This window comes from Podarcis cretensis (genome assembly GCF_951804945.1).
Source record: "Podarcis cretensis genome assembly, chromosome: 1".
NCBI classification, from domain to species: Eukaryota; Metazoa; Chordata; class Lepidosauria; order Squamata; family Lacertidae; genus Podarcis; species Podarcis cretensis.
This window is the reverse complement of record NC_137170.1, coordinates 24,302,430-24,321,899: the sequence shown is the minus strand read 5'-3', so window position 1 is coordinate 24,321,899 and position 19,470 is coordinate 24,302,430. Positions and strand designations below refer to the sequence as shown.

General features: G+C 42.2%; 1 protein-coding gene across 3 annotated transcripts in view; it reads right to left on the bottom strand.

Annotated features, from left to right (window-relative positions):
* Positions 1–4,681: 4,681 nt before the first annotated feature.
* The window catches only part of TTC7B (tetratricopeptide repeat domain 7B), a 103,383-nt gene continuing 88,594 nt past the window's right edge, over positions 4,682–19,470 (bottom strand). For all 3 annotated transcript variants that reach the window (XM_079948032.1, XM_079948033.1, XM_079948034.1), the window contains one exon: positions 4,682–5,755. In XM_079948032.1, coding sequence (XP_079804158.1) covers positions 5,534–5,755 — 222 coding nt within the window. In that variant the 3' untranslated portion in view covers positions 4,682–5,533. The remainder of the gene's footprint in view (positions 5,756–19,470) is intronic.

Here is a 19,470-nt window from a genome sequence, read left to right as displayed (position 1 = left end):
CCCGTGAGTAAATTTATCGGACTTAAAAGGAAAAATTTGCTTTATGAATTCGGAGCGAGCGGGGGAGGTGCAAAAAGGAAGTCTGCCCCCCCCCCCGTTGTAGATGTTTTAACGCAAGGATTTGACAACTAAGATCGAGAGAAGAATCTGTTTATTTGAAAAAAGTTATTAATTTCACGAAAGGAAATTACAAGTAATTGTGCTGGAGGAGAAGAGTGGTTTGTGAGAACTAAAGTGTAACCCCCCGGGAACCGGGAGCGATCCGTTATGAGAGACTGGTGAAGAGATATAGAAATTTTGACAGCTGTCAAAGTAGCTGTCAAAGTGGGAGAATAAAAGAGAACTTTGTTACGATGACTTTGCTGGTTAGATTCGTTACAATTTGGATATAAATTACTGAAAACAAGGGCAACAAGTTAATTTGACTTTTGGGTGTGATCTGGAAGGAAACTAAGTTACCATAATCCCTCTAGAGGGAGTTCTGGGACATTGCAAGAATGGCAGCAAGTGGAAAAATACTCATGGAATTGAACAGGACATTTTATCTCCTGGGAAAGCTGCAAAAACGAAGCATTATTTTGTCTACAGAGGTCTCTACACTAAAGGAGACAATGGATTTATCTATTGAAGAAAGGAAGGGACTTGACGTAAGTTTGTGTTCCTTAACAAATAAAGCCTCTGTAGAGGAACTAGAAGTTTTTGAATTAGAAGGTTTTTGCAGCGGAACAGGAAAAGAAACCTGAGGAATAAGAACTGGACTAAGCTCGAAGTTGAAACATTTGGGACATCCAGATTTTAAAAGGATCAAGAAACAGAATTTGAGTTATACTCTTAAATATAGAGGTCTGGATGGAAGAAGAATGATCTTTTCTGAGAGTTTCTCTAAGATTGGGCCTTCTGAAATTAAAGACTACCAAAAAGACGGCAAAGTGGAATTGAGAGAGATTTAGACATGGACGTGGGATCTCCAGGCCGGCAGTAGACAGATGGATGGATTTTGGGGATCGAAACCGGGAAAGGGGGGAGGGAGATTTGGAACCCAAAGGCTGTAAAATTATATCTTTTTATTTTCTCTTGTTTTACTTTGTGTGACAAAAAAAGGGGAATTCGTGGAAGGGAACTGGGGTCGATCTTAGGGAAGTACAAAAAATATAAAGAGAAATGGTTATACAAGATAAACTAAATTTGAATAATGGGCTAATTATAATTATAATTATAATAAGGTTCTAAAATTTGGGGTAAGAATTTGTGGAACTAATCTAATGGAAATGGAATACAAGAGGGGGAGGGGTGGGGAAGTCCTGGAAAGATGTTAATGAAAGTAAGGTTTTAAATGCAAATTTTATCTTTATCTTTTTTCTTTTTTTCTTTTTTATTCTGGATTTTTTGGAAATTTTAATAAATATCATTAAAAAAAAAAAAGAATCATAGAATTGGAAGGGAACCTGCCCCCTGCAATGCAGGGATATGCAGCTGTCCCATACGGGGATCAAACCTGAACCTTGGCATTATCAGCACCACGCTCTAGCCAACTGAGCTATACAGACCTAGGTGAGCCAAAAGGTTTGTCTCAACATAAGGCAGATTCCTCTGTTCTTATGACTATGCAATGGGAGAAGGTTGCAGCCTTACCTCTGGAGCCAGAACCAATACACCGTAACCTCTACTCTTCCCTGAATTTGCCCTACCAACAAGCAGCTATTTGTCCAGCAAATCTGGGCTGCTGTTGAGCAGCTGATATATTTCAGGCACAGCCTGGTCCTCTGAAGCCTGCTTTCTTCTAGGAACTGGAGTACAAAAATCTACAAGAGCAGAATGCTTAGCAGCTCACCATGAATCATGGAACTGAAAAAGGGGGAGAAGTCAGTGTGGAGCATCAGTTCATGCTGTCCTCTGTCACAGATGCTTCCCTTAAAAGTGTCAGAATAGATGACCTGGATGTAGGGAGCAGGGGAAGGGGAGGGGAGCCAACCCTGGTAAAGACCCTGAGCATCTTTTCACTGTATCATGGAAGTTGCAGGCATCTCACACAAGGGTCCTACATTGCGGCTTCTCTTGTGCTAATCCTGTTTAGGCAGGCATCATTTAACAATCTGGGCTCCCCCCCAAGGCTGCAGCAGCCAGCCAGAGGAAACTGCCCTGTCAATCTGAAAGGAAGCTGAAGGGCAGCCACGGCGCTTGTGTACAAAGCAGATTTGAGCCAGGGGCATGCAGATGCAAAAGAGAAGCGCAGAGCGAAAACACAGGGACCCACAAGAGCGTTAACCCCATGGCCTGCTTAGACAGCGATTCCCCTCTCAGCCTCTCCCCAGAGAAAAGCAGCTGCTTTAGCTCTGCCAAAATGTCACCAATCAACCTCTACTTTTCAGCAGAGCAAATGTTGCCTCCCCATTCTCCAAGTCAGCACCAATCCAGACAGCACAACCAACAGTGCGCCTGCCAGAGTCTCCCAGCAAGTAAGCAAAGTGGTGGGCTGGCAGGGGGAGAAGTGAGGGGGCAGAGAGGAAGACAGGAAAAAGCTGGAAGACACTTGTCAAATCCCAATGCCTTTCTGTGTTAAATCTGTAACACATCCAAAAGATCCAATATGAGAATCTTTTGCTAGGGAGACTCAAGGGAAATTCCAGTAAGTTGTAATACTGAGTACAAGGCAACAATGCAAGTCAAGTTCCCTGGAAAGATGACAGACCTTCATCAGCTTAAGAGCCATCTGTTTAAGGTTAGAATCATAGAATAATAGACTTGCAGAGTTGAAAGGGACCCCAAGGGTCATCTGGTCCAACTCCCCTGCAATGTAGGAATCTCAGCTAAAGCATCCATGACTATTAATAATAATAATTTTACTATTTATACTCTGCCCATTTGGCTGGGTTTCCCCAGCCACTCTGAGCAGCTTACAGCATATCTAAAATGGCCACCCCAACCTCTGCTTAAAAACCGCCAAGGAAGGAGAGTCTACGACCTCCTTATGTAGTCCATTCCACTGTCAAAAGGATCTTACTGTCAGAAAGCTTTTTCTGATGTTTAGTCAGAATCTCCTTTCTTGTAACTTGAAGCCATTGTTTTGAGTCCTACCCTCCAGAGCATGAGAAAACAGGCTTGCTCCATCTTCCATGTGACAGGTTGATCATTGTGTCCCCCCATGTATGAAACTATTTCAAGTCAATTGCTCACAGTGACAATTCTGTCATGGTTATTAATTTCCTTCCACAAAGTAGTGTGTGTGTGTGTGTGTGTGTGTGTTTGGTGCAGGTCGGATCCTTTAGTGCAAATGGGGCACTGCCTCATCAACCTCAGTCTGCCCCTACTTGCCTGCTGCCTTACTTACAAACGGTCCAGGGAATGTTACATGGGCTGCCACCTTCCTCTTCTTTAGCTGCCATTGTAGAACTCAGCCAGTCATTGGGTCTAGCTCTGCCAATAACTGATCTAGCTCCGTCTACTGTTGACCTCTCTTCCTTCTGCCCTACTGGTCCCAATGGACATCAGTCACCACCACTGCTGCTCCAACCGTGGGGGTGGGGTGTTTCTTGCAAATCTGTGTTGCACTCTTCCCTTTTGTTTTTGTTTTCAAGAAGTGCACTGTTACAGATCATGTGCGGAAGTTAACTTACACAATCTACAATCCAAGCTGGATATTTTCCTCCCAGGGGTTCCACAACACAACCATAAACTAGTGGGAAATGAGTGCCGTGTCAAAAACACTCTTTATAGTTGTTGGTTAAGCTACAATTCCGGGCTTGTAATGCAACTTTTATAGATTTTGCAGTGTTTTAGCCAGATTTTTTAAAAGGCAGGATATTAATGTTTTAAAGGACAACAGAACCTACTTCATTGCCCTCCACCCGACTGCTGCCACATGGCCAAAGCCCTATGCATGATGATCAAGCAAAAGGGAATTACAAGTAGGAAGGCATGTTTTTAGTTAATTTGCTAATGGCTACCCACATTGGTTCCATTTTCTGTAAATTACCAATTAGACCTGCTGTGTCTTGTTTTGATCGAGGGGTCTGTACAAATAAGAGCTAATTCTTCAATGCTCCACAGCATTTGCCATCTCAGGGTCCAACAGTGGCTTTAAGTACCTTTTAACAAAACAGGCCCAGCTCCCCGTTGGAGACTAATTCAACAGGAATTTCCAGGCCAGTTGGATGAAGTTTTTGATTCAGCTGTGATCAAGGGCTGTTTTCAGACCCAATTTAAATAGGAAGACAAGCTGCTCGTATTAAGTATTATATAACTCGACATAAAAGTGGTCTATTGGTTTACACCTTCCATATACTTATGTGCAGCAAATGAAAAGACTGCTTGACAGCGAACTCTGAGCAAAGGGAAAGTGTGGCCAACAAGTGGCAGCTGTTTGTCACACAGATTAGCCCGCCTCACATGGTATGCTCTAAAACCACTTCTTGGAGGGTTCTGACATGACTGAACCAGCATGCTATGTGTAAGCCCAGTTGAGCCCCTGATTTAATGGTGGATCTCGACCTTTTCTCAGATCTGGCATTTGCCCTGGATTTTAGAATAGTTCAAATTAGATGTTCTTCTGAGCATCTTTTTGTAAAACAGAGGTATCAGATTAATCAAATCTTCTACTGTGGCTGTGTTGTGGTACAGACGGCCATTTTGGGGCAGCCTGATTATTTTCATCTAGCTCTCAAAACGAAGGACAAGCACTATATCCATCCAAAAATCATTTTTATTATTAACATAATCTTCCCATTGAGCCAAGTGGGTTTATAATGCATAAGGAATGTCGGTAAATATTCCGTTTTTAGCATCTTTTTACATATTTCCATTGATAAATAAACTCTGAATTCACATAAAAAAGTTAAACTTAAATAACTAATATTTTCTTTTCATTTCTTCTTCTTCTTCTTTTAAACAGGCATACATTGGTAAAATATAAATATTCTTGTACACAACCTCTCTTCTAAATAAAGGCAATAACAATTAGCTACACATCACAGTTATAAACAACTAAAAACATAAACCTTTCGGTTAATTTGTCTGCCTGGACTACTGCAGAGATGGAGCACAGCAAATTTCACATTTTGATTCCGGGCCCAGAGAGGTTGAAAGACATGAAGAGAACGGGTCTTTGACAGGCTTGGTTAAAAATAGGCTGCTCTGCCACTGAATTTTAACTCAAATCTATTATTCTACAGTTGGTGTTTGATTCTATTTAAAGTTTTACATAACACTCAGATGTCACCTAATAAAACATGGCACAATACCCATTTGAACAATAGCGTCAGGCTTTAAAACTACTATGGGGCGAAGATGTAGGTGATACATGGGTGGGGGCATGTGTGTGGTTCCCCCACACTTCTGGTTAGTTATTTCTCTGCATTAACAATAAGATGCTGTATCACTTCCACAGTCAGAATCCCCCACAGTAATGAGCAGATTGCCTGTTTTGTTGCATTACCTCTCAGCCTGAAGAGCCGCCCTTCGAATCAGGAGGAAGGCTTACGCAGCATGCTTCCTAACATTCTCACATGATGATTCATCAATTTACCCGGACAGCCTTTCAGAGGACTCGAGGGATGATGGTGAAAGGGACAATGGGGCTGCTGGCCTCGAGCTCCAGCGCTGTCAGGAAGCACTCGGTTGCCGCATCGTCATTGCCCTGAGCTTGCAAAACCACCCCGAGGCCATTCCAAACCTCGTGGGCCGTGGAGTTCACCTGGACAGCGTCCCTAAGGATCTTCTCGGCCAGGCTGTACCTTCCAAGCTGGTGAAGTATCAAAGCCTGCAGCAAGCAGAGAAAAGAGTGCCATGGGAAAGAGGTTGAGGGAAGGGCAATGAAATACTGCAAATTTAAAAAAGAGAAGAGCACATTCTTCGGTCAGGGCAAGTGAGAAAACCATGGCAACAAGGCTGGGCCGTTACCAAATCCCAAAATATTTGGATTCTGCACTCTGGGCAAATTCTGCAAGAGGAAGAGCACATGCTAAAATGGAAAATGAACGGAAGATGTATGTGTGCAGAGGCTGAGCCTCCGGTGATTTAGCTGAGAGGAACTCCTAAAGGGCAAGTGTAGGCTGTGCAATCCTGGAGGAAAAGGCAGCTATTCAACAGCACTTCTTGCAATTTTCCATTACAGTTAAGGCAAGCAGTATGCATTCTTCATCAACACACAAATAAACAGTTCAGTTGTACACATGAATGTGCAATTATTAGATTCAGTGGAAGGGAGGCATTCCACCTCTGTGTCAAGCAATTGTTAGGGAACCAATTTTTTGGGGGGGAAGAGGGAAGGACACCCCCATAAAACAGGATTATTTTTCCCAATGGGAAGTTTCCTCTTTGGTATTCTCAAACAAGGGCAAGCTTTTTAAACTCCTAGAATAATGAGATCATCAACCTATTAGTCAACTGAGGACTCCTTCCACTTCAAATTCTGGCAGGTAGAAGCTAGCCTTTTGAGAAAACAAACAGAACAGCAAGTGGCTATAAACTATGCTTTGTAAACATAGAAAACAAATTAAACGAGTATGTAAAGATCACGATACACTATGCATACATGGAACCACTCCCCTCCCTCCGGGACATTCACTCTAAGGCAAAGGTTTTCAACCTTTTTGAGTCCACAGCTCCCTTGACCAACTACATTCTTTCTGCAACACCCCTGTGGGGCTCAGGAACCCAGTTGTGTCACCCCTTGCCTGCAGAGCTGGCAGCCTCTCACCCTTGAAAAACACCCTTCCTTGTGGAGTGTTTCCTCAGCCTCCTCTCTTCTCCCCTCTCCTTGGGAGTCCTCCAAGCAGCTGCTGCCACCACCACCCCCGGTCACACTGCCCCACAGGGTGCCTGGGACTTGTCTGTCCATTCCCAACAGCAAGGGCTGGCGGACTGGCGGACTGGCTGGCTGGGCTCCCTCACTCTGAGGCCGCCTCAGCTCCTGGCAACCAGCACCCCCTGGCCAGCCCCAGAGGCACCATTTGCCTGGGGAGCTTCTAGCCAGGACCGCTGCAAAAAACAGCTGTGCAAGCCTTTGGGAGGCAGAGATGTGAGAGGGCATCAGAGGAGGGAGAGAAGGAAAGAGGGACAGAGGCCAGTGTTGCCCGCAACACCCAAGGGTGCCACAGCACACTGGTTGAAAATCACTGCTCTAAGGTATATAAAGGTGACATTTCCCATTCTGTTGATTGTTCTTAATGAGCAGAATGTACTTTAGTGAGCTGTGTTTATACACAGTATACCTTTAAATAAAAAGAGTTCTTTTCAGTCAGCCACTATAGCTAAAGCACCATTAGATTTTATTTATCCTTCAGAATTCAACCATACTGGATAACTAGCATTTTTTAAAATAACAATGCCTTTATAACAAGTCTGTGATGTGACTATGCTTGGAATATTAGTATTCTAAATTAGTATTAAGGGGAGGGGTATTCCAGCTGTATCAGTTGCACATACAGAGAAAGGTACAGGTTTCGTACCGACCGTGAGGGCAAGGTTAAAAGTATATGAGCAAATAAATGAATCCAGACATCTCCTCCTTCTCAGGGATTTTATTGTCTATCTAGCAGATTAAAAGGGTAGCAGGAGTAGCATGGCTGCTTCTCTAAAGGAAGCATGAAATGATCCAGGAAACTATTTATTAGTGCTTTCATTTGAAGAAAGGACACATGTGACATTTAATCTGTTTATTCTAATCAGGCAAGTGCTTTGGGCAAACGAGGTAAAATCTTAAAAGCGGCATTCAGATTTGAAAATATGAATGTAGTAAAGAAAACAAACCCAAGAGGGTTTTAGAATGCAAACATTCCTTGCTAATCCTTCATCTCCACCTGACTCACAATAAATGAACTTTGCATTCAAATAATAAAAACTTACAAAAATTAACAGGTAGTCAAACTATATTTTCGTGCCAGTTAAGGCTATTGGAATATAATATCCATTCTACATTGAAACACAATATATTTTTTACATTATTGGGTATTAGTGATCCTACTTTATCTAGGATCTTCAAGAATCCCTCTGGTCAATGGCAAAATTACAGCTTATTCAAATCGTTCTAGATTCTACATCTAATATTTTGGGCAAAACTTCACCAGATAATTTATTTTGAATTCTTTTATTGGTGGATTTTTGATAAATATAAGGAACCATCTCTCTCTCCCCCAGGTCCAAATCCTCAATATGCCAGGGGAAGGCTATCAACAGAATATATTATTCGTTTAGAGATGGAAGGGTTTCAAAACAGTTACTTGTTTCTCTTCTGAAGGGAAAAAGAAAAGGACTATTTATTTATTTTTAAAAAGTAAACTTTGCAAGGCCTCACAATAAAAGAATTGAACTGAACTAGACAGTGGAACACTGTTTGTATGCAATGTATGTCTTGACTATGTTATTATGTTTGTTTTTCATGCCTGTTCCTGTCTATTTGATTGTACAATGCAAACTCTCTAGTACACTACATAAATGCAGCTGTGGTATAGTGAAGAGTCCAATCCTCATTGTTCTTACCCTCCCGCCCTGTCGCCCTCAAACAAACCTTGGAGCTAAGGTATTGAATTGCTTTTCCTTGCTGCAAAACTCTTGTTGCTAAGGGGAAAATGCTCTTCTGCTTGGCAACAGTGTTTTCATAAGGTCAGCCGTGGTTGTTGCTACACGCTGAACTTTATTTTGCTCCAAAACAACAACAAATGAATGCATGAAACAAGTTAGTGCAATTCTAGAAGTCTTTAACAAGAAAGCAGCTCCTTGCAGAAGAAAGAAAAGCTTTGTACTGAGGAACATTTGAAATGGCAAGAGTGTACGGTTTGTTTTAAGCTGCAGCGCTCTGGAATGGCAAATATGTATTTTAAACATGACAATCAATTGATGTTTCCACTGATTTCAAGTAAACTAATTTAATCAATTTCAAAAGAAACTAAAAGGGACCTAGATGTATTTAAAGTAAAGAATGTACCAGTGCCGTTTTAGGCGCACCATTGGCCTAACTGGGCATGAGGACACTTGCTGCGTTAAAACTCATCCTGAATTCATACGAGCCATAACAGCTCGTATCAAAGGAAGAAGAGCTGGAGTAAAATCAAAACATACTTCTGTTTTATTGTTACTGAATTCTAAATCATTCTCTTTCTTGCTGAGAAATCTTTGTTTATTCCTTAAATGCCATGCTGATAAAGGGAGGCTCATGCTGCTTCAAGAAAACATTTGCCTTCCCCAGCCTCAAGCCCTTCAGAGGTTGTCAGATATTACAACTCTGCACGGTCCCTGACCATTGCTGAGGCTGAGGGAAGCAGTAGAGAAAAAACATCTGGAGAGCACCAGGTTGGTGGGGGGAAACAGGGGCATAGGAAGGGGGGTGGCGGGGGCAGATCGCCCCGGGTGTCCTCACTGAGGGGGGTGAGATTCAGCCCGCCGCCCCCCTGCGACTCCCAAGCCTACCCCGAGCCTTTGGGGTAAGGGGGGGGAGCTATGCTGCTTTGCTGGCGGCATTTGCCCCTTCTCCCTTCGTTTTGACAGCTTGGGAGTCGTGGGTTGGTGGCACGCCGAATGTCGGCCATGGGCAGCTTGCTCCTCCCCCAGCTTCAGGGCGCGCCGCTGGGGGGAAGCTGAACTATTTATTTACTTATTTGCTTGAAAAGTTTACAGTCGTACCTTGGCTCCTGAACACCTTGGGAGTTGAACGTTCTGGCTCCCGAACGATTGAAAACCGGAAGTGAGTGGTTTTCAAACATTTCGGAAGTTGAACAGACTTCCGGAATGGATTCTGTTCAACTTCTGAGGTATGACTGCACAGGCTGTCCTAAAGCAGAGGCTTACAATAAGGAAACAATTCGAAATTAAATAACAATATGGTAAAAGTATGCTACAGAAGAAAGACAAGTTGCAGAGATTTGATTTTTAAAAATCTTAAATAGATTAAAAGGCCTGGGAAAATAAAAAGGCCTTCATTTGGCAGCGAAACACCACCAAAGCAAGTGTCAGGCAAGCTTTTCTTCTGGGCATGATTCAGGTGATGTATCTTATTGGCCTAAAAATTGTGAATGCACAAAGTATCACAACAATCTACATCTTTTTGGCTTTGCAGCATGGGCAGGTTGAAAAACCAAGCCCTGTGGCCTATTTTAACAAGATGTGTAATTGGCCTGCAGTACTGCCTCCAGGTTCCTACAGCAAAAGAACACAAGACCAACTGCTTGCCGCCCTTAGATATCTATTTCTGTTTAAATCATAACACTTCTCTTCAAATGCAAGTTGCATCCACCCACACAACTCAGCTGCATGAGGCCTGAGTCACACACGGTTTTAAAATGCATCTCTGCAACAGTCAGAGCTAGGAATTCGATCGCAGCAAAAGAAACAGGAAAAAAACCTTAGATTTTTCAGGAATCCAGCTGCACCAAAAAGTCACAGTTTGTACAATGACAGGACACCTTTGTCAGCAGTACTACCAGACAGACAGTTTCCCTTGGCCTCTTTTTTTCAGTACATCCTGCTTTTACATAGGTTTTCTTGATCAACTCCAAAGATCAAGCACATCATTGGCAAATTTTCTGCTTTTTGTATCATTGCTCCATTTATCACCCCACCTCAGCAGGGCAGTTACTCATTTATTTCTCAGTAACTAATGGCTGGCACAAAATGAACATGGTGGTAGCAGCAGCAGCAGCAGCAACTACTGTATACCACAGTTATGTGCATTTGGATGAACATTTCTACAGTTTATGAGAATGCTGGTGCTGTAAAAAGGCTGCCCGAAAAAGTGCCTGTATCTCTCTGTGTACATCCAACACAGGGCCCTCCACGAAGTGTGTGTTGCTTTCAGTGCTTTTTTTCTAAAAAAAAAATTTAGGGGTACTCTCATTTTCCTACTCGTATTAAAATACTGCCCCTCAACGAGGCCAAACTTAGATTTACAAAATGTTTAGGGGTATGCATACCCCTGCGTCCCGTCCCCCCAGGGAAAAAAACAACCACTGGTTGCTTTCATAAAGGGTGATGTGAATTTGACATATATGGAATAAATTCATGTTGAATGGCAGTAAATCTGTTTTTTTTTAAAATTTGTGCTTTGTTACAAGTGGGTTATGTGCCAAGTCAGAAACACTTAAATCCATCAAAGTTCATCCTGAGCTGCCAAGAAAACAGTAACATTCATGGTTTTGAACCTGTGGTAAAGTGGGGGGAAATCTGAAAAGAGGAAATGGAGTTGGCCCTGATGTAGGAGAATTATATTTCCACATTGGCACAACTTCTCTGTCCTTCATTTCTAAGCTTATTTTCTCACCTCCTGCTGGCCCTGCTGTGTATTTTACGAAGCCATTTATTTCATAGGTGTATAGATTCAACTGAGTAGCTGCTTTTAATGAAAAGCAACAAAACAAAATGAGATGCGATGTTTTTGCTTTCTAGTACAACAATACTGGTTACTTAAGTCATCCTTCCCCAGTATAAGCAGAAATAATTACAGAAAAGCATTTTCAATCTGATATGAATCTAAACATTTAATCAGAGGAAGAGAAAAGTAAATAATATTGATACAAGAGCCACAAAACATGGCTCATACAAAAGATGATTGATCTTTGTTTATGCAGGATAGATCTCTGGGTAACTTGCAGTAGAGTACCAAGGATTTCCGATTACCAACTGTTTAACAACAGAAATAGCCTTTCTTTTCTATTTCCAAATTAGGCTACTGAAACAAATCAATTGTTGTTGTTTAAAAAAACCTGTTTTGCATCTTTTGTACAGGTATTATACAGAACAATATAAATGGTGTTTTCTGAGCGGAGGGGGATCAAGAATATTGACTACTGAGTCCTGGAAGACCTGCTCCCTGCCTTTTTCCACCCGGCCTGGGAGGGCAGGGCCTGGACTGACTCCAGCTGCAAAAGCTGAGGCTGCTGAACAGAATATTGTTTAGGGGGTTTTGTTTGGGGGTGGGTGTTGCTGTTAATTTTCTGTACTTTCATTTTGGATCTTATGATTTATGTGGCAATTGTTCAATTTGGTTGTTTACTTTTTAATGTTTTTCCAAGAAAAAGAATTCTAGGCAGAAGAGGTACTCTGGGCATAAGAAAAAAAAGCCACTATTTCAAGTTTGGCTCCAGGTGATGCATCTCTGGCTGCTTAGGAAGTAAAAGGAGACTATGTAAGCTTCAATAGTAGAGTAATATGTCTTATATAATTGATTAAATGTATCAAAAAAAATCTATTTTCAAGTCAAGGTTTCTATGTTTTTTGATGTCCTTTCATATGAAAAACACAATATTTGACAGACCAAGATAACACCAGTCTTGAAAGACCTACATTGGCTCCCAGTATGTTTCCGAGAACAATTCAAAGTGTTGGTGCTGACCTTTAAAGCCCTAAACGGCCTCGGCCCAGTATACCTGAAGGAGTGTCTCCGCCCCCATCATTCAGCCCGGACACTGAGGTCCAGCTCTGAGGGCCTTCTGGCGGTTCCCTTACTGCGAGGTTACAGGGAACCAGGCAGAGGGCCTTCTTGGTAGTGGCACCTGCCCTGTGGAACACTCTCCCACCAAATGTCAAAGGCAAAAACAACTACCAGACTTTTAGAAGACATCTGAAGGCAGCCCTGTTTAGGGAAGCTTTTAATATCTAAGGACTATTATATGTTAATATTTTGTTGGAACCCGCCCAGAGTGGCTTGGGAAACCCAGGCAGATGGGCAGATTATAAATAAGAAATTATTATTATTATTATTATTATTATTATTATTATTATTATTATTAACATCATCGTCATCATCCTTCTACAAGTACTTTTCTGGTTTCAATTATAGAGGCCATTCAGAAGCCACACACAATCTACCTTGTTATTGTTATCCTATATCCAACTTCAGTGTACAAAGAGCACCACAAGCGCTCTCAGGTGAGCTAGGCTGAGCAACTTTGCCCAGGGTCACCCCAGGGAACTTAGTGGGCACGTAGGAATAATGAATCTATATCTCTCACATGCTACCCACCTGCACCAAAACTTCCCCTCCCTTCCAATAATTGTGCTTTCTGCCATTCTGAGCAGACATTTTGCCAAGATTTTCACCGCTAAGATTCTTTGTACAGCAGCTAAATAACTGCAAAGATTTCCAAGAAATGATTTACACATAAATGTGAGTGACGTGAGGAGGCACTTTCTCTCTTTTCCATGCATTTTTTATTTTGTGTCAAGATAATATACTCATGATTCACGCTAACTGAAGCAACACATGGGCACCAACTGTAAGCTCAACTGACTGGTACTTCCCCTATTTCTTCTTCTACTGCTTAAAAAGAAGAAGCCAAGCTTAATGATGCTTTCAAAAAGTTAATATTTCAAAGTATTAGTTTGTGCTAATGGTTCAGCTTCAAGGTCATCATGCTTTCACAACCACAAAACCTAAAATATTACTCTTTAAAAAATGAAAGTTGGTACTTCAAATTCCAAGATGACCCGATGGGAGAAGTCACAGCCTGGGAAACGAAAAGGAATGAACTTAAGATGTTTAGGTCTGAAGAATGGGAAAGTATCTGAAGGCAGCCTTGTTTAGGGAAGTTTTTAATGGTTGATGTTTCATTGTGTTTTTAATATTCTGTTGGGAGCCACCCAGAGTGACTGGGGAAACCCAGCCAGATGGGTGGGGTATAAATTATAATAATTACTGCTACTACTACTACTACCACTACCAGAAGGTAGAACCGCTGGATGTTAGCCTAGAGAGAATATTTTGAGTAATTTTTTTGTATGTAACTGACAGATGGAAATGGTAAGTTCCTTCCTTCCTTCCTTCCTTCCTTCCTTCCTTCCTTCCTTCCTTCCCTCCCTCCCTCCCTCCCTCCCTCCCTCCCTCTTCTATTCCTCTCTTCTCAGGGTGAGAGACTCCTCGGGAGAGAGCTCCACAAACTGGATGCCACAACAACAAAGACTGTAAGAAATAAGAAGGGAACATCTAGTCCAGCATTCTGTTCTCACAGTGGCCAATCAGACGCATATGGGGAACCTGCAAGCAGGATCTGATTGCCACAGAGCTTTCCCTACTTGCGATCTTTAGCAATGGGCATGGGCATAGCCAAGGAGGGGCAGTCCCCCCCCAATCAATAAAAACCAATAAAAATACATAGCAAACTTGAGGTTCTGCTCCCTCAACAAAAGGCCTGCTCCCCCCAACAAAAATCCTGGCTACACCTATGGCGATGGGTATTCAGGGGCACACCGCCTCAGACAGCGGAAACCGTTTGTCAGGGAACTGCCATCGGAGCCAAGGGTGGTGGTAAGGCTCCCCAATGATGCTGGAGAGGGAACCAGCAAGGAGAGAGGGAGAGCTTCCGCTGGGGAAGGAAATAGACGTGACGCCAGGGAGGAAAGGGAGGCTGAGGGAGCTTCGGAGGGAAGGCTCCGGGACTGTTCCAGCGAGACCAGCGGGGAGAGCACAGGACCTCCCCTTGGGACGCCCACTCTGCGCAGAAAGCTTCCGCGCAGGGAAGCTAGGCGGCGACTTGGTGTCAAAGAACTTTTATGTTGGAGGAAATTCAGGAAATGCCCACTGACGGATTCTGCCAGTGATTGAGACAGTCACGGAATACTGACTGTCCAGTCAGGGGAAAGTTTTAACCAAACTACTCAGCTTGGAGCAGTTTGTGCCTTACGCACAAGCAACCCCAAACCCCATTACACGTTGACAGCCATCATGGCCAGCAGCCTTCTCTCTCTTACCACTTGCCTCACCTCAGATGGCACGAGGAGAAGCAAGAGCGACTCCCTTGAAAAGTCATGCCTTGGGTAAAGAATATATATTTGGGGTTCTCACTCCATTATTAACTAGCTACACGTAAAACACATTTTTATCCAAAGCAAAAGTGTAAAGAAATGTGCGCACAGATCCTGGGCTTCATGTGCATGATGCTTTCTAGCATCTCCCAAAGAGGACTGCATGATGCTTAAGCTTTTAGCTCCCTTGTAACGCTAACAGGGCCTTTTGTCTCTGTGCTCTTTCAAGGTTGGTGGTTTGCTAATGGTCTGCTTTGCTCCCCTTTTAAAACCTGACCATTAAGTGCTATAAAAGACCCTTTCTTCCAGGTCAAATGCTTTATGCAAGGAAATGTGGCTTTGGGGCATGGAAGCTTCCTTTTAGCATGCCGAATCTTTGTCAGCGTAACTTCTCCATCCAATTTCCTAAGCAAAAGCCCCAAACAATGCCACAGAGCTATATTCCCAAAGACAATGTCAGGGTCTCAATATGTATAATCCGGATGCTTCCCTAAAAGCCTTGCTTTTTGAAATAATACCACAATATAAACTATGGGTAAGCAGAAGATAGGGCATGGGGATCAAGTCAAACGCACTCAGAACCCCTCTTCAGACCTTCTTGCTCAACACAGGAAAAAAGCGGATGGAGAGGTGGAAGCAGATCATGGAAGACCGAAGTCAAAATATTGCAGTGTGCAGTGCTCCTGTTCAGTGTTCCTTCCAGGCAGCCATCCCGTTTCCTAGGATGCTCTACTGAAATCTCCTCTCTTGGTTTTCCACCCCTAGACACTCTGCATTCTGTGGCCATTGAGTACGCTCAATCCTTACTGGTTTATTTTGGTCTGAAGATTTTTCATACTTCAAAATGCTAGGACTTCCCAGGATGTGCTGATACCTGCCAGTTTGGCTACACAAGGATCCACACTTGGAGAACAAGTTCATTATTTTGCATGGAATTATTTACTGGCCAAGTTTTTCTTTTAGACAGCTTAATTGATAATCGCTAAGCACTAAAAATCTAAAACTAATGTGAAGTAAAGAGCCAGAATCACTCACCCAAGGGGCACTCCTAGAGAGGAAGGTCTTTGGGAACCTTCTGACATTCACCAGGGAACTTGCCTGGTTAAACAGGTTTAAGCAAGAGGAGCCACCACTGAAAAGGCCCTGTTTCTTCTCCCCACTCCTTGTATTTTAAACAGGACCAAGTGTCCAGATAAAGGCCTTAACATTCGACAAAGTGAGTAAACACGATAACTATTCTGCTGCATTCTGGTGTAGCGGCTCAGTGCAAGGAAAACAGCATGCTGGATTTAAGTATAGGATCTCACAAGGCTATGCAAATATTACAACTGTACAACTAAACAGTGACGAAGATCAGAGACAGAAAAAAGATATAGGCAAGCAGCAAAGAAAATTACTACTTTCATTGAATTGCCTGCAGCTCACCCAGTCCTTAAGGATCATGGGGGGTAACGGAATATAATTTAATCTCATTCAACATCACATCTTCATGGCCAATTTTGCAGCAAAACTGATAATCAGTTCTTAATTAATATTATAACATTAAATTGCTTTAAGAAGCCTTGAATAGGAGCGCCTCTCACCAAATTAAAAGGTAATACAGTGTATTATCTAACTGAGCAGACACTATAAACACATTATCAAGCTTCCTTACAATTTTTTTAAAAAAAGCATGTTCTTCTTCTAAAACCAACAACACATGCTATACTTAGTCAAAATGAAGTTACCATCAGTTAATATTCAGGAAACAGCACTGCTACTGAGCATTAGTCATGATTTAATTGGCTAGCTGATTAATCAGTTGATTTACTAAAATTCCTAGTTGGATCACTTAAGTTTCTACACATAATTATGTCTGGTTCAGAAATCATGGAACCGCAGTTAAATTGGCCTATATACTAGGCAAATATTGATACTGATACATTACTAAAAAAAATTGGCATGCTGATACAAAATTAGTATGTTGCTGCACCAGTGGGCTGAAATGCAGACATTCAGCATCTCCTTGAATTCTGTGAAATAGGCTAGGTTTCTTGCATTGTCAAGAACTCTCTGCCCATTCTTTTAAGGCAAAACTATATGTCAGGCTAAATGTGTTATTAATAGCTACATGAAGTCTTCAAAGCAATTTAATAGCAGTTTCACCAGGACAGCAGTGTGCACGGAGAATTTAAGTGTTTATTCCCAAGCTGTGATCTCCATGAGCGCTCCCCCTGGCTATGAGTCTTAGGAAAAAGTTTGAAGTAGTTACTAAGGACACTTTTAGCATCATGTGTCATTTGTCCTAGTAAATCGGGGGGGGGGGGCTACACCTTGTACATCATTATTATTTTAAATGATGAGCTTGGCTTGACCCTCATGACAGAACACTGTTCTCTGATATGCACAATTTGACAAAACATTAAATAAAACACACTATATAACTCTTTTGAATTATGGTGCTGGAGGAGACTCTTGAGAGTCCCATGGACTGCAAGAAGATCAAACGTATCCATTCTTAAGGAAATCAGCCCTCAGTGCTCACTGGAAGGACAGATCCTGAAGTTGAGGCTCCAATACTTTGGCCACCTCATGAGAAGAGAAGACTCCCTGGAAAAGACCCTGATGTTGGGAAAGATGGAGGGCACAAGGAGAAGGGGACGACAGAGGACAAGATGGTTGGACAGTGTTCTCGAAGCTATGAACATGAGTTTGACCAAACTGCGGGAGGCTGTGGAAGACAGAAATGCCTGGCGTGCTCTGGTCCATGGGGTCACGAGGAGTCGGACACGACTAAACGACTAAACAACAACAACATACAATTCTATTGAAGAATGCACCTTGTTAGGCCAGTGAAGTTCAACACTAGCACTTTAACCAGATACAAGATGAGTGAATCGCAATGACATCATAAGTTTGGATAGAAAGGATCTGCTTAGTTCAATGCAATTAGATACACGAGCATGAAGTCATTGCCACAACTTGCTCTAGCTTGAGCACTGCCATTAATTGATATTTTCCAAATCACAGAAGTGCTTCTGTTTAACTGATAAGCAATGGAAAAGAGCATCTTTTCCAACGCTAACACACAAAGGAGACAATAAAATGGAAAACTCACATGAACCTGCCACCTGACATTTCATCTTCAAAGGACCACTATAAAAACTGTTTCATTACAAGGTGGAAACTTTGTTTCAGTAACATTTTCCAGTAGATTTTTTTAAAAAATAAATACTTAATGAAATTATCCGCTCTGCCAACAGAAAGAAGAATATCAAACAAGATATCCTGGCCACTGGCCACTCTCTTGCTCCTCTATGCTGTTCCGGGTTTTCTCCTGACCCCCTCAAGCCAATTTCGGGAAAGGCGGGCTCCCTATGTATGCATAGATGCTCAGCTGGAGCACCAAGGAATGGCAACACAAAAAAATACACTGTAATTAAATGTTTTTCTTCTGGAGAAATGGGCTCTTGGAGTAGAATCTAACTCAAGTTAGCATAATAATGGAGCAGAACTGGGTGAGTTTGTTCAGACTTAAGTAAATGCCGGTTTACACAACAAGGCAGCGTACAGAAATGTATACAATAAAATATAATCCACCATAAAAGCAGTACAAAATTACTGATAAAAGTGAATTCTTACAAAAGTCCTAGCAGAGACACAAATAATACCAGCATCCACCCAAAGAAAACTTAGCTATAGGAAACTAGAAACACAGTCAAAAAATCCTCTCTTCAAAATTTTGGGAAGTGTGTACATAATCCTTATGCCACTGATCTCTTACTCGTTCTGTTATTACTATGAAGACTTGTTATTCTCATTTTACAGACGCTAGCCCTTAGCAAATGCAAACTGTGACTGCTCACTTGCATATATTAAGTAAACACTTGACACTGAAAACGCATACGTTTTTGGGGCAGCGTAGGACCCAGCCTGCTATAATTGGCAGGGGCGGCCCAAAATGTAAAGGGGAAAAACATAAAGGGAAAAAATGGCAAAAGGACATGGGGAGGATGAGGAAGAGGGCCACACTCTTGTCTAAATCTTGGAAATTTGTGTAATGTTTGTTATGGAAAGGGGGGGAGGAGGCTTCTCCCCAGAATTAAGGGAAGTTATCCTAGCCCATTTTCTATCAGCTGAGGACAAGAGTCTCTATGGCGTTCAGAGGAGTCTTTACTGGAAATATAATAGAAACTGCTTCTTTCAAGTCGAATTCAAGTGGGCAAGGCAGGGGATTTTAATGTATGGCTTTTATTTTAACATAAGTGTGCTGCTTTCTGTCCACCGCCCACGCACTTTACAAGGTACCTTTTAGCACTTGCCAATGTGCTTAATTATCTCGAACAGCCGGAGAACCAAAAAAGAAAAGAAAAAGAAACCTTCCCCTGTTCTGTGTTCCATTCTGGTGTTTTGCCTTATGTGCTCTTTTTCGGGATGCAGGGAGGAAAAGCCTCTCTGAATAATTCATAGGGGCCTAGGCAGAAACAAGCTCCTACTTTTGAATAAAAACGTTGGGTACAAGGAAGGGATTATAACTTTTCCACTGAGATCTATTTGCAGCAGAGGTACTTTGAACAGCTATGTTAAAATGGGACAGTGGGGTTTTGTTTTTTGGGTTTTTTTGCACAGCAAAGCTACACTGAAAAGGCTACTCTGCAATACAATTCTAATGGAACAGATCAAAGATACCATTCCTGCTGGCCGAAAGGAGATTCCCAAACTTGCGCCTATAACTTCTGTACCACTATGAACCGTTCGCTAATG